This window comes from Parasteatoda tepidariorum, chromosome 10 (genome assembly GCF_043381705.1).
Source record: "Parasteatoda tepidariorum isolate YZ-2023 chromosome 10, CAS_Ptep_4.0, whole genome shotgun sequence".
NCBI lineage: Eukaryota > Metazoa > Arthropoda > Arachnida > Araneae > Theridiidae > Parasteatoda > Parasteatoda tepidariorum.
The window spans coordinates 68,492,586-68,508,755 of NC_092213.1; the positions used below are offsets into that span (position 1 = coordinate 68,492,586).

At 28.9% G+C, this 16,170-nt stretch overlaps 2 protein-coding genes across 3 annotated transcripts in view; both read right to left on the bottom strand.

The window, feature by feature from the left end:
- LOC107447582 (uncharacterized) overlaps window positions 1–15,599 on the bottom strand; it is a 25,297-nt gene extending 9,698 nt beyond the window's left edge. Inside the window, exon 1 of one of the 2 annotated variants that reach the window (XM_043054309.2) lies at window positions 15,412–15,599. The gene's annotated coding sequence lies outside the window, so the exon portion shown is untranslated. Of the gene's footprint in view, window positions 1–13,203; window positions 13,542–15,411 lie in introns of those variants that run through there. The other variant, XM_043054308.2, reaches the window with a different exon arrangement.
- On the bottom strand, window positions 4,735–5,259 carry LOC122271816 (protein FAM200C-like). Its single transcript, XM_043054316.1, has one exon. The coding sequence runs from the start codon at window positions 5,257–5,259 to the stop codon at window positions 4,735–4,737; it is 525 nt and encodes a 174-aa protein (XP_042910250.1).
- Window positions 15,600–16,170: the final 571 nt, after the last annotated feature.

The window sequence follows — 16,170 nt, forward strand, 5'->3', positions numbered from 1 at the left end:
ACTGTAAAAAATTAGTGGAATCCATGCCGAATCGTGTCCAAATGTTAATAAGGTGTCGTGGAGATCATATTATGTACTAAAAATTTTTGAGTTTGTATAAATTTAAATAAAATAGCATTTTCTCTTAGTTTTCTGAATTTATTGAGTTTGTTTCAATTAATTTGCACAAGGGTGTAGTTACGAAAATATTTTAAAATCATTTTTCAAATTGTCTATAACTAAAAGGACGTTTAATTTCGGTATTCAGTTTTTATGTTACATTTTGTGATTTAATCTGCGTTCTTCTTGAATTTTTATTTTATTTTGCATTTTTTTGCTTCATATTTTTTATTTTCTTTTTTTTCCCTCCTCCTTCTTTTATTTTATATAAATAATTTTTTTGGCCATATTAATACAATATTAGCAAGCAATCTTATTTGTGAATATAATTGTGTAAGTTGATAACAAGGTTATATATATTTTTAAATTAGTTTTGGCTTTTTAATTTCTTTTCTGTTATAATAAATTTTTCTTTGTATTCTTGTATCTTGTTAAAAAAATTAATGCAAATATTTAAGTACAATTACATAAATATTGAGTGTGTTTTAACAAAAACTTGCTACACTTTAAATAGAATTATGAACCTCACTTATACACAGTTCTTTAACAACAGTCGAGTATTATTTAATATATTGCATTGTAAGTTAAAAATATATTTATATTTTTTTCAAATGACTTTGTTTGGTATTGCTAATTAACTTTTGACATTCACTGCTTTTTCGGAAATGTTGCATCTAGCACTCCTACGCGAAAATTTGAATCTTATTCTGAAGGTAAATTTTTGAAGACATTATTGATATGTTTTTCGCTGTTTGAGGTTTATCGAAAAAAGCTTATGTACTTTTTTGTATATCTTTTAGGGAGCAATAAACGCTTTCACCTTTCGCCAAAGTCTTCTAAAATAGCTTCGCCTGGTGACACAAAAAATAAAGGCCTTGAGCAGCAAACTTTACTTCTGCCACAAAAGGTTGTCATCATTACAAATTGGGAGAAATAATATAAGTATGTTGAAGGAATTGAAGAACTTGGTGACACCTGTACTTTATAACTTCATTTCATCCCAAATAAAGTTTTCGAGTGCGTCTGCTCATGGCCGCCGGTACAACATACAAGATAAGAATCTGGCGTTGCAGTTGTACTTGGCGAGTCCGAAGGCGTATTCTGCATTAAGCCGACATTTTTATCTACCTTCGAAAAGAACTCTTAAAAATAATTTAAATGGAATAAGCCTACAACCTGGTTTCATTGAACCTGTTTTCAATGCCCTAAAATGCTGGTTGGACAAAAAATAAATAAACCCAATAGACTTTGCACTATTTCTTTGGATGAAAGGAAGATAGATTCTGCGTTATTTTATCATGAACAATCTGATACAATAATTGGCTGTGAGAATTATGGAGACATAAATTCTCAGAAAATAGCAACACACGCTCTCACTTTTATGGTGAGAGGGTTGAGGAAACAGGTTGTTGGAGTATTTTTCTCTGCCAACACAACACCTTCTGCAATTCTGAAAGAACTTTTGCATGTGGCAGTTGAAAAGTTATTTAACTGTGGTTTTTTGCCAGTAGCAACTGTGTGTGACCAAGGGTCAAATAACACCAATATTGCGATTGAACTACTTAAAGTCACTGAAAACAAACCTTTCTTTCTATTCAATGACAAGAAAATCTACGTCCTATTTTATCCTCCTCATTTTCATTTATTAAAATGTTTGAGGAATAATTTTTTTAAATTGATGCGAAATTTGATCAATTTAAAACAGCTTCGTGGTTGCACGTAGTTTCTTTGTGGAAATTTGATTCAGAGAGAATCCAGCGAGTTGTTAAGAAACTGACTAGACAGCATGTGTACCTCTCTGGTCTGAGCCGAATGAGATTGAAGCTTGCAGCGCATGCATTATCTAGGTCTGTAGCTGCAGGGTTGTGCTATCTTACAGCATTTGATTATCTACCTTCTTCTGCAAAACTTTACTGCAGATTTTTGCTCAAAGGTAGATAATATGTTTGATAGTATAAACTCCAAAGTGCTTAGGCACAAAACTAAACCTTTGCTTTCAGCAGCAAGGAAAGATTCTCCTCACCTTTAAGAATAGAAGGATTCTCCTCACCTTCAAGAATGGAGGGATTCTCCTCATCTTCAAGTATGGAAGGATTCTCCTCACCTTCAAGAATGGAGGGATTCTCCTCACCTTCAAGCATGGAAGGATACTCTCCAGTTTATCAAACCTATTTACTTTGAGACTAATGGCAAAGCCATTAAATTTCCTAGTCTTAATAGTTGGAAAATAACTTTGTCAGCATTCATTGACATAATTCTGGAGCTCTTAAAGGAAGTTGATTTTGTCCTAATGAATAGATTTAACCAAGATTGCCTTGAAAATTTCTTTTCTCAGGTAAGTTTACTAATCTTTTTTTTATAAATTATTAAATGTTTATAAATCTAGAAAAAAAGTTATGTAATTTTTTTTTTTGACTTTGCATTTGTATTGCATAAAAAGTTTGGATTGTAATAATTTTTATATGTTAATTTAGCATTTTTTAACCCTTTTATTTTTAAGAATAATATTTACAGAAAGGTTTCAACGTCGCCTTATAATTTTCTTCAAAACGAACGGAAGTTTTTCTAATATCTGTTATATTTACATTTATCATTTACTTGCCTAGAATTTTTTTTATTAAAAAAAAATCATTCGCTACTTTAAACTTATTTCTTTAAAAACGGGCTTTTTTAATGGATTGCAGTTTAAAAAAGAAAGATAACATTTTGTTTAATATAAATGTAAAAATTTATTATACTTTAGAAATAAAATACATTTATTGCTGTTTAAATATGTGCTTTTGAATATTTTTTATAGGTACGTCGAAAGAGAGGATCTAGTGACGACCCGAATCCGATGGATTTCCTGTGTCGAGTGCGCTTTCTGCTGGCAGAAGAAATTTTCAGTGTTTGCGACAAAGCGAATTGTGAGTCAGATGGCGATAAAAACCTTTTCCCGGTGCAAGTCTTACCAGATGAATTAAATGCAAGTTTAGTAATTGATGAAAGTTACGACAGAAGTTTTGCCCAAACCGAGGACAATGAGAATGAAATTTCCCCGTTTGACGCAAATAGTGCAGCATATGTTGCTGGCTATCTGGCTAAAAAAGCTTAGGAAAAATTTAATTATGCTGAATGCAAAAAAATGCTGGTGCAAGACTCAAAATCAGATGTGCATAATATTTTTATTACCTTCAAAGAATATCAAAATGTGAATGAAGGGTTAGTTTATCCCACCAAAAATTTAACAACAATAATATGCGATTTCGGAAATAAATTTTCCAAAATATTTAGTGAAACTACTCACGAAAAAGGCTTAAAAAGCAGAATTATTGCTCGATTGAGTTTAATTGATCCGAAAACTATTACTTGTGCTGCCCATGATGAAACGTTTAATTACATTGTAGGTTTATACACTAAATTAATGATCTATAACAAGGTTAAATTTTTGACTAAAGACATTAAAAATATTCAAAAGTTGAAAAAATTAGAGTAAAATTTTCTTATTTTCAATTCATTTTTTAAAGCATCGATTTTTATTTTATTTCATTTATTAGTAACTGAGAGAAATTTTTTTCAGTGAAATAAAGTAACTTTTTTTTTATTTATATAAGAAAATAAGTTTTTAATAGATTAAATTGATATACATAGTTAATTTGTTAAAAGAATATATTAATTTACGCATTTTAATTATCTACATATAGTTTTTTTTTAATTTTCGCTACTAGGTTTCGTTAATATATTTTGTATGATTTTGACTACAGTATTGTTTTGTGAAAAGAATTTTCACAGAAAAATATTCTTTGAAGCAAATTTTTTCATGCAATTTTTTTAGAACAAATTTAGTTGTATAAAAAAGGTAGGCTGCATATGAAGTAAACCATATGAAAAAAAAAATTTTTATGCTAATCTAAATTTTTGTTCCATTATTATTTGCATCACTTATGAAGTTGTATAGAATTTGTATGATCTAGAACATCGCCCCCCTCTTGGGATTGGTTGACACATATCACCCCTTTCTCTTTTTGCTCAAAAAACCAAACAGAACTAAATCCTGTCTCTACTAAATATGTTGACGGGAACGAGATAAAAAGCGGCTCAGTTTGTTTCCACAATTGTGGATAAGTGTCCATAAGCTTTACCCAATCTAACTTGTAACCGTATTTTTTAAAGACGACTTTAGCCTCACAGTCATACTTCAAGTCTTAAATATCAGTCTACAAAGAGGAAGTGAGCTTATCCACAACTTCAAAAGAGAAAGGATCGAAAATCCAATCCGGAATTTCTAATTTCATTAAATCTTTAAATCTTGATTCCATAACTGATCAAGGTGATCAGTAAAAATTAAGATTTTATTTTCGAGAATCTCGATATCTGCCATTGAACACTTTTTAAGAGTTGGAAATTGCATTAGCTCTTTGCGACCAATGTTTGACTTGTAGATATCAAACTTGGCGATGAATGAAGATATGATTCCCTTAGCCTTGATAATGTTCATTTTATTTCCTTGAAGTTTTACGTTGATTTCCTTCATTTTTTCAAGACTATGAGTGAGGTACGCAGTTTCCAACTAGCGTTGCTTCAAACTCTCACTTAAACCAGGATCAGTGGTGTCGAGAAACTCAGTAACCGAATCCAGCAATTCGAGGAAACGGCTCAGTTTCCTTTTGAAAGCCATCTCACAGCTGTATGTAGGAGTAGAAATTCGAAATCTTCATCATTTTCATGGCAAAGTTCTCGGAACAAATGGTTATTAGGAGAATTAGCCTTTATTTTATTGATGCCAGAAGTAACCAATTTTTCGCAGCCAAAAGTTGACGATGAATGACATAATGAATGGTGAGATAACTTCCGGTACTTTTTTTTAAAGTGACCCAGAAATCCAGTATGACAACCAGACGTGGTTGGAGCACCATCTGTTGCACAAGCACTTACATTTGTGAGGGGAATTTCTTTTACCTCAAAATAATCTTTGACCAATTTAAAAATCGACGATCCTTTTGTATCTGTGTTCAAAGTTCTTGTAAACAACATTTCCTCGTTAATCTCCTTACTCTCATTTATGAATCTCACGTAAGCTAAAACAGCTTTGTTATCTATCACAGTTGATTCATCAATCTGCAACGCAAATTTGCTTTCTTTCAGAAATTTGATGAGTTTTGATTCAACGTCGGCGGCCATCTCATCAATACGCCTGGAAACAGTATTATTGCTCAGAGGAACAGAGCGACTTATCAGACTTCCGCCTGCGATACCAAAAGATATGACGAAAACGATCCTGCACTTGAATTTTTTTTTTAATTTTTAACTATCATAATTCTTTGTCTACACCAGAACCATAGGTTTCATATATATTTTCAATTTCAATCTCAAATAGCTTTCATTATTAATATTATTAGCAATTTTTATCTTTTGAGTACTCGTCGCCCCCCTAAGGATTATCGCCCCCTTGAGAAGCTCTATCGCCCCCTGGTTGGGAACCACTGATCTAGAATATAGTGCAGTGCAAATTTTTAAAGAAAAAGAAACCTCAAGGAATACAATATTTAAAAAAAAAAACTTTTTAAGCCTATGCATCAACAAAAGCTAGTTGTACAAAAAAATTGTATGTAAAATAAATTATGACATTCTTTTTAATGATAAACTAAGGTTATTTTTTTCTCTTTAGTTTCCATAACTTTTTGTTAGCTTTTAATTTTTGCCGCTTTGAGGATTTAGTGTGTTTTAAATGTCTAGTAATGTTTTAGGAAGAATGAATTTTTGAAAAAAAAAATTCAAAAAATTAAACAGTTGATTTATAAGAAAATTTTTGTGAAAAAAATTATTGTACAATAAAATTATGCAGTATAAAAAGTAAATCAAGCGAAATGTCGAAATTTTTCTCGATAACACATTTTTTTTCAAATTTTTATTACTGTGTGATCAGGAATTTTGAAATACTAGATCATTATCCATGATATTAAAAATGAAATTGTAGTATTTATTTATTTTTTAAATTGCATTTGCTTATTACATCCGTAAATTTTAGTGTCATAAATTAGTTGTATAAAAAAGTTATTTAAAATAATGTGCTCTATTATTGGGTGGACATTCATCCCAAATTGTTTACTGTGTGATCAGGAATTTTGAAATACTAGATCATTATCTATGATATTGAAAATGAAATTGTAGTATTTATTTGTTTTTTAAATTGCATTTGCTTATTACAACCGTAAATTTTAGTGTCAGAAATTTGTTGTACAAAAGAGTTATTTAAAATAAGATGCTCTATTATTGGGTGGACATTCATCCCAAATTGTTCTATTACTGTGTGATCAGGAATTTTGAAATACTAGATCATTATCTATGATATTGAAAATGAAATTGCAGTATTTATTTTATTTATTGCTTTTGTATAAATTACATTTGCTTAAAAAAGTGAGAGATTTTTTTTTTTTTTTGAAAAATATAGTACATGGAAAATATATTGATTTTCGTTCCTTGAGTTTGAAATTCTTAAGTAAAATTAAGTTCTTTTTCTGTTTATTTATTATTAATTTCTAGTGAAAAAAGTTGAAGAATTAAACAGAAGATTTTTAAACAGATTTTAGTATCAAAAATTTTGTTGAACAGAAAAGTTATGCTTTTATAAAGTAAATCATGAAAAATGTAGAATTTTTTTCTCTTCAACACATTTTTCAAATGCTCAAGTTTTTTATTTAGAATAAGATGCTCTATTATCTGGCGGATTTTCATCGCAAATTGTTTTATTGCACTGTGATCAGGAATTTTGAAACATTAGACTACTATAATATTAAGAAAAATTGCAATCTTTAATTTTTTGCAAAAATAGTACGTGGAAATTAGATTGTTATTCATTCTTTGAGTTTACAATTCTTTAGTAAAATTTATTTATGGTATAAAATGTATGTAATTTTATTTGTGTGATTTCTATTTTATTGAAAAATATATTATTAAAATGTATAGCGAAAAAGAATTTTTTAAGATAAGAGTTTAATAAAGATAAAACAAATTCTGCAACAAGTGTCTTGTTTATTTTTTTAAAACTCTAAATATATATATAATTAAATATTTTTTTATATAAAGCGCAGTTTTTATTTATATACACACATAGAAAAAATAACAAATCGAAGAAGTTTTTTTATTCAAGAGGGAATGGATTTTATTCAATTTTTTAAAGTTTTAATGAATGTTTGTTTTTTTAATAAAAATTACTTTTTTAAATAAATATTTACTACTTTAAAATAAATTATAATCCTGCTAAATTCGTGAACTGAAGAAAATTAAAAAGCAAAATCGATTCCGATTATAATTAATGGAGAAAATATGAGTGGGTGAAAGTCAAATGATCTGCCCCCTTCTTCAATCGCTCTTGACGGTAGCTTTCCTGCATTACATATTCAGCGCCCAAGTTGAGGGGAAAGATCGTTACGATTCAGCACAGGGATGGCGCACCAATGGCACGCGTGCCATTTATGTCACCCGACACAATATTTCGGGCACGCCACCGATCACATTTGTTATTACACAAATGGTATTACACTATGAAGCATATGTAACAATTAAATTAAAATTCACAAAAAGCACNGAAAAATTTTTTTCAACGTAACGAGAAATAAAGTAACTTTTTTTTTCTATTTATATAAGAAAATAAGTTTCTAATAGATTAAATTGATATACATAGTTAATTTGTTAAAAGAATATATTAATTTACTCATTTTAATTATATACATATAGTTTTTTATAATTTTCGCTACGAGGTTTCGTTAATATATTTTGTATGATTTTGACTACGGTATTGTTTTGTGAAAAGAATTTTCACAGAAAAATATTCTTTGTAGGTAAATATCTATATTTTAAGCAAATTTTTTCATGCAATTTTTTTTAGAACAAATTTAGTTGTACAAAAAAGGTAGGCTGCATATAAAGTAAACCATATGAAAAAATAATTTTTATGCTAATCTAAATTTTTATTCCATTATTATTTGCATCACTTATGAAGTTGTATAGAATTTGTATGATCTAGAATATAGTACAGTGCAGCATTGTTTAACTGAGAGCAAATTTTTTAAGAAAAAAAAATCTCAAGGAATTATTTAAAATTTCTTCAAGAATTATTAAAATTTCCAGGAATTATTAAAAATCTCAATATTTAGAAAAAAATTTTTAAGCCTATGCATCAACCAAAGCTAGTTGTACAAAAAAATTGTATATAAAATAAATTATGACATTCTTTTTAATGATAAACTAAGGTTATTTTTTTCTCTTTAGTTTGCATAACTCTTTGTTAGCTTTTAATTTTTGTCGCTTTAAGGATTTAGTGTGTTTTAAATGTCTAGTAGTGTTTTAAGAAGAATGAATTTTTGAAAAAAAAATTCAAAAAATTAAACAGTTGATTTTCGAATACTGAAAAACCTATTTCTTTTATTTTAAGACCTTAAAATAAAATATAAAAAAATTAAAATGCATTTTTAAAAAAATTACAGGAATTTTTTCATTTCAAATAAGCAGTTAAAAGTTTTCTTTTATGTTGAAACTAAGCAATATCATTGTAGAACTATTTCAATAAATTAAAGCTCATATGTGCCAGAATATATATTTATTCCCATAATAATTGTGATCGAAACTGTATTCATATTAACGACTGAGGTGATAAATACAAAAATTTTTTTCAATTCAAAAATAGTTGCAAACGTTGTATTAAATTATTTAAAAAAAATACTGGCAAAAGATAAATGCATACGCTAGAGAAAATTTTTTGAACTTTTGAAATATTTTAAATAAAGCTCGTAAGCAGTTATCAGATGTCTTAATTCAAAAACAAACAAAAATCATGTTATATCTTGAATCTGCAACATAATGGGGCTGTTCAAATATTAGCATGTTTTGGCAGTTTTGAACTCCTCTCTCCTCTTTCAACAAAAAAAAAGCAAATCACAAACAAAAAAGTAGCTACAATGAACTAATTTAAGGATTAAATTTAAATGAAAGATATATTTTTACATATTAAAAATTTCACATTTCGATTCATTTTATAAAATTTTGACAAAAATATTTTTAGGAATCTTTTGTGTTTACCTGTGGTCACAAAACTCTTGATTTTAGAAACTGTCCAAAAACGTTTGTTTTTTTAATTTTTTCTTTCCTGGAATTGAACTAAAATTTCAAATTCGCTAACATACATTCAATTGTCCAAGTCAAATCTCTATCCTTGATCAGGAAACTTCTCACAAACTGCTGGCTGCCCATATTGGCAAGTGTTCCAGTTCTGGATATAGTGACATCTTGAAAAGGTTAGATCTTTTTAATATCTCACTTGACTGAAAATGGAAAATAAAAGAAATAGTTTTTCACTTCAACCATTTATAGATGTTGTAGTTGAATGATGAATAAAAAAAAAGTTTACTTTGTGTCATTAATGAGAATGTTTTCTTTTCTTTTAGGCAACTGGAAAATATCGTAAAATGAAAAGATTAATAAAATACGATAGATATATCTTAAATTGTACAATAATTACACCTATTAATAGAAAAAGCAGATAAATATTTTATAAGTGGAAAATCGCACTTTTAATTTCTATTTTTAAAAAAAATTCTGACAATCAAATATTAGATCGATGCAACAATGCAATATATTAATGATCATAAACGTTATAATTTTTTAATAACATTCTGAGTTCTATTATTTCTCTCTATATATGTTACCGACAAAATTTAGTTTGAAATCCGGCATTCTATAGAAGGCCTAGGCGTTGTATACAATTCCTAGGCATTTGTATGAATTTATTCGTATTTCACACATTACCTAGACATTCTATGGAATGCCAAATGAGAAAGGGGCTAAGTATGAAATACATCTCCGATTCATTTCGAATTCAATGGAATGTAATTCAAAATGTCATTCAAGCCTGTCATGTTGTAACAAGTAGGTTAATTTTAATTTCTCTTTTTTTTTAATATGTTAATTTTGTTTTTCTCAATAGAAAGGCATAAATTTTGTTTGGTGCAACTTTCGTTTTTCTTTTCGAAATTTAAATAGATTTTTTAATGGCACTCTCATTATTTTTTGCAAAATAACATTTAAATTTTTGAAAAATGCACATCATTTTTAAAAACCTTATCAGGACCTTTTTTTATACTTTGCCTAAATAGCATTTGTCATTCTATAGAATGGCTTACATGATTTACAATGGTTGGGGAAAATATGTAATAATTCTCACTTTGCCTAAAAGCGTCTAGCATTAAATACCAATGCCTTGGGATTCTATAGCATGCATATTCCATAGTTAGGTATTTCATACTTCGCTGGTAAAATTTACAATTTATGGATTGTTATCAGTAAAGTAAATTTTTAATTTTTACTTAGTTATGCAGCAGTTCTACTTGCTTCCTAAATTGTTCAGAATGTGTTTCCATTTAGAGATAAAGTGGGCTTTGGCGGAGTCTGGGCCAGACGCAAGCACCGTTTAATAAAAGACAATTTAATAAAACATGATTACTGGCACAAAATAAGCATACGTTAAAATTTGCTATTTCTTTTAACGTTTCGATCTCTTCTTTTAAAGCTCATATTTGATTGACCAATAAATCAGTGCTATTGTTAAAGTTGACTATGGCTAAGGTTTGTGATTGTAAATTTTGGATACTAGTTTGAGTATTTTGAACCAAACTTTTAAAATCTTGGACATTCGCCTCCATAAGTTTGGGTTTTATGGAAATGGGGAGAGAGAGTGGCCATTAAGTGTAGAAGCTTAATTAGTGATGTGATTTTTATAAGTATTACTTACAGCGACAGTTACTTTGAGAACTGCATTTTTTAGTCTCATCAGGTAACAGTAATGTGGGTTGCTATGCAACCAAATCATTAGAGAGGTATCCAACCTTAAAAAATCTACGCATCAACGCTGCTGCTTTATCAATAGTTTAAATAAATAGTCAGGTTTCAGGATTAGTAGCCATGTCAGAGCATTATTTGTTAATTCAAATTTTATAACTACCAAAGCAACCTCATCTGATAGCTTATTAATCATTTTATAAACATTTATCTGAGACAGAAACCTCTAGAGATTCTGAGGGTTGTCAATAAATGGAGTTACCGGTAAATTTACATAAAATGCCATTTTTGTTTTACTTCTACTGCAAGTTAAAATTCATAAATTCTGAAACACCCATTGTGAATGCCCCCGTGAGCCACCACAGCTCCACACAGTACAATTGATGATAAAAATTAGCTTAAAAATATGGAGATGAAAATAAAAGTTGAAACTTAAAATGCTGGTTCAAACAGTATAACTGATGATAAAAACTTCATTGGCTTTCGGCATATATAAGGCAATTTTCGGCAGAATAGTCTTCCAGAATACTAGAGTGAGGTTAAGAAGTTGGCAGAGTGCTGATGATCTTCGGGTCGACATGTTCGTGTGAGCAAGCGTTCTCTTGCATGAATATAAAAAGTAAAGTTAAAAGTCAACTAACAAATAAAAAATCTAGAGTCCTGCTTGAAATTTAAAAAAACAAGTTATTAGCCAGATTTAAACTTTCAAAAGGCATACAAAGCCAATACTTCCACTGATGTAACTATCTATATTTGTGTTTTTATATAAATAAATATTATTCCGTGTTTAAAGCTGTTTATTTTAAATCAAATATATATATAAAAGCGAATACTATAATATTAAATCAAAAAATTGTAGTGGCTCTTCAAAAACCGGAAAATTTTGTATATTGTAACTTTTGGCTCTTCCATATCAATAGGTTGCCGACCCCTGGTGTAGTCCATTACACCTGGTCAAGAAAAAAAAGGGGCGAATGGAGACCGTGCGGGGACTATCTTGGTTTAAATGCAGCCACATTACCGGATAGATATCCTATACCACACCTGTATGAATTTACGCACCAATTAGATGATCGTACGGTTTATTCCACATTAGATCTTCATCGAGCGTATCATCAAATTCCCATGGAACAAGCATATATAGAAAAAACAGCTATTAGTACGCCATTCGGACTGTTCGAATTTCCATTGATGACTTTTGGACTTCGTAACGCAGCGCAGACATTCTAGAGATTTATGCATGCTGCTCTACGTGGCCTAATTGCATCGCGCTCTAAATAAAGAGGAACATTTACAACATCTCAGAACAGTTTTTGAGAGATTGCAACAGTTTGGATTAACATTAAATCTCAGTAAATGCGTTTACAACGCTATCTAAAACTAAGTAAATAGCGCTTAGTTTTGCAAAATTTAGTCTTACAAGAAATAAAAGCAGCGCATTGCTAAGACAACTCAATAATGATTACAATCTTGACGTTCCATAGATTGTGATATAAAAGTATTAATGGATGTATATATTTTATATTAACTTGTGAACAACTGTGTATATTAAATGTTGTCGCGTCTCCAATTTACTTCGTTTTTATTTATCCGAAATCGCATTTGGTAGGAAGACAGAACACCTTCCCTTACAGAGTAACTAGTAGTAAAAACAAATGCAAAACATATTCTACAAAAAGTAAAACGCAAACTCAACTCTGCGAATGTTTACAAGTACTTTTTGTGTCATTAAATTTGAAAGAATTTGTATTTTGTTTGTCATTAAATCACTCCGCCAAACATTTATAAGTCTTTTATTTTCTTTCTTTTATTTTAAGAATGCCGGGGCTTTGCCAAAAAAAAAAAAACTCAATCATTTGGGCCTCTAGCCGATAAAAATCGGGAACCTCTGTACTAATAAATATAGATAAAATATCACTCAATTCATGCATTTTTCTTTTTTAAAGCTCAGTCTTCTTATATTTTGAGGATTAACATACAGGAATGGTCCAGCTAAAGTTAATAATATTATTACTATGATGAGAATTTTTGATTTATATATTAAAAAGAACTTTTCTCAAAACCTAATAATATAGGAATTTAAAAAAAAAAATGAAAATAGTACATATTTTTCGCTAATTTTATTATAATAAAATATAATATTTTAAATTTCAGAATTGTTTTGTTTACAAAGTTTTAACAATTTTCTGTATAACTTTATAAATGAGTAATGAGCAGCTCATAATAGTTTGAGGTCTAGACTAGAAAATCTCTTTCAAGTTTGGATGGGAAAAAAAATAGTAGTATACTTACTAAGTTTAATACTTAATGTTACTAGAAATGACGTCAGGTTACACGATTAAGTTTTACTCAACAAGCTACTTTACTCTGTTGCAAACTAAGAAAAAACCATTGTCCCAATGGAGAGAGCCTGTTTGCACCATAGAGCACTATCTCAACTCTATGGTTTATACTTAAGTGCACGCCAAATCGATGCCAAGCTCCCAGCTCGATCGTATATCAGTTTTTCAACTTATTGAACAACCTATTAACAAGTGATAAGAAATAATAAAAATATCTAAAAATCGTCATCTGTTCGTGTTTAAAGAAGATGATATACTGTTTCACGCAGACGTTTTTCTTCTACAACGAAACAAAAGTAAAAATTCTTTATCTCGAGGTGATTTTTCAAGGGCATGCCAGCATAAGATGCGCTGTGTTACAGGTCCCATCAAATCCTACTGTAACGTCATATCCTGGTTTCGTTTTCAACTACGTATGATCTCCTTATCTACCAAAATACGTCACCAAGTTATAAGATTACTGTAAAACTACAAAACTATAACTTTTTTTAAAATAATTCTATAATTTATATGGTAAAAGGTAGCACAAATTAAACTTTCGTCTGACGTGTTTAACTTTTAAAAGCATATTTGTGCTAATTGAAAACGAAATAAAACGTAATTATATGCAGACACTGATGATTACTTAAATCCTAAGCGGTGTATGGGAGAAGTTACTATTCACTTTTTTGAGCATTATATTTTTTTCTTCAAATTTTAATTTCATCGCTTTGAAAATTTCGTTAAGTCACGTAAGACTGAGTTTGGCGAGTTTATGGCGCCACGTGAATTTTGGTCACTTAAGTTATTTTCAATTAACTTTAGTATGAGCGCATGTATTGATCCAAATGCTTAAAGTTATAAAATATTTTTTTGACTTCAAAAGTTCTTGTTCAACAATCGGCATAAGTGCAAATTATATTAATGATTAACATCTACAGTTATTTATGATTGTAATTAAAAATAACTTCTAGCAATTAATTACTACACTTCAAGCAATTAATACATTTTTAGAACCCTTATCAGATGAAGGCAAGTGCTAAGTTTAAGGATCTCAAATTAATATTTAGGATTAGAAAAAAAATTACAACGATATCTTAATCATGCAAATCATTATAAAATAAGGTGGAACATAAAACCTGTTTGATTTCCTAGGAGTAGAATAGAAACACTTCGTCAATCAATAAAATTGGTTTTAGTGCTTTGCACAGATTGTATTTCCTTATCGGAGATTTGATTGCATTGTTTAATTACCGATTACTAGAAATATCTTCCAGTAACTACACTATTATCGAAACTATTGTACGCCATCTTCCTAATTGGTTTCGCAACATATTTAAATAAGGTTTTTTTTCCTCAGCTTAAATAATTGTTTTCGAAAACCAATTACATTTGCAAACAAAATCAGCTAATATTCAGTCAGAAGAAAATTTGTTTAGTAAAATTTAACATATACACTAAAATTTTTGGTATATATATAACTATATCCCAACCTTTTAACATATTAATATGCATATTCTTAATTTTTTTAAAAGTAGTGGTGGTCAAAAAGATTATAAATTAAGTTTATTAATGCAAGGAATATATAAAAAGCATACACATACCTGCCAACTTTTAATCCCTTCCATTATCATTTTTTCCAGTGGTATTAAAATGGAATTAAAACTTCAATTTTAAGCAAACAAATACGTTGTGTTTGAGAAAACTTAAGTTGACAACCGTGATAGAAACGCATATTAATATATGTGCTTAATTTTTGTAAGAATTGTGGCGATCAAAATCATTTAAAAATTAAGTTTATAAAAGAGAAAATAGTATATAATTACTACCTCTTTAAATATGAAAATAAAATCTTCCGGAAAATCCGGAAGAGTTGTCAGGTATGCATATACTTTACAACCACTTTAAATATAGAATTAAAATTTTACACCAAATGCGTAAAATTTAGCAGGTACGCATATATATATAGTATATATATATATATAAAATAATTAATCCATACACACGGTAACACAGACATTTTTTAAAAAAAGTCAGTGTAATTAGCTTCACAAAATATCAGACAAACTTAAAAAATTTAATAACATTAATTTAATTGTGTAAAGAGCGAAAATATTGTAGAAATTTATAGTAAACACGTGTAAAACATGGTAAAATATATAGTATTACAAGGAATTACCGTTATGTCTTTACTCGGTCAGGTCCAAATAATCTACTTGAATAAACAGTTTGTTGCTAACGTCACTTTGCTAACTGCATTGAAATGTGGCGTATTACGTTGTGATAACGACTGGTATTGTGGAAGTGAAGTTAAAATGAGACGGTTGTTGACATAGAAACGTCTGCAAATTCAGTCAAAAGATAAACAAGGAACTCAAAGTTTTTTTTTTATATAAGCATACAATTATATCGTTTCGAATCATCTTGATAAATTGGCGGCAAAAATTGCTTGACGATTCTTTACTTTTCTCTTTAATTTTGCTTTTTAGTACAACAATTAGGGGAGAGTCGGGTAGCCCCGCCCACCTAAGGAGTTTTGCTTATATTTCTGTATAATATTGAGTAATAATCAATATTTTTGTATGTTTCTATTGTTTTACCATCTAGTTAAATAATGCAAAAAGAATAAACCAAAAAAAGAATAGTTTAACTTAAAAAAATAGAAATTTAAAAAAACATGTTTTTTAGCTCCTTTCAAGATGGGTAGCCCCGCCCAGTTACAAAAATTGGGTTTTTTGGCTATTTTTTCAGGTGTAAATGAGAATGACCAATGTATCGACAATAGATAAACCTCATTTATCATTTTTATCACAAAATTATTTTATTTATTACATATTTATATACTTTTAGTGAATTCTATCATTTAATAACAACAAATGTCATACTTTTTATCATTATTAATGTATATTAATATATTATAATATTAATATATATTTAT

Excerpts from the sequence above, each read along its gene's own strand:
- LOC122271816 (XM_043054316.1), bottom strand. The coding sequence starts at position 5,259 with ATGGCCGCCGACGTTGAATCAAAACTCATCAAATTTCTGAAAGAAAGC.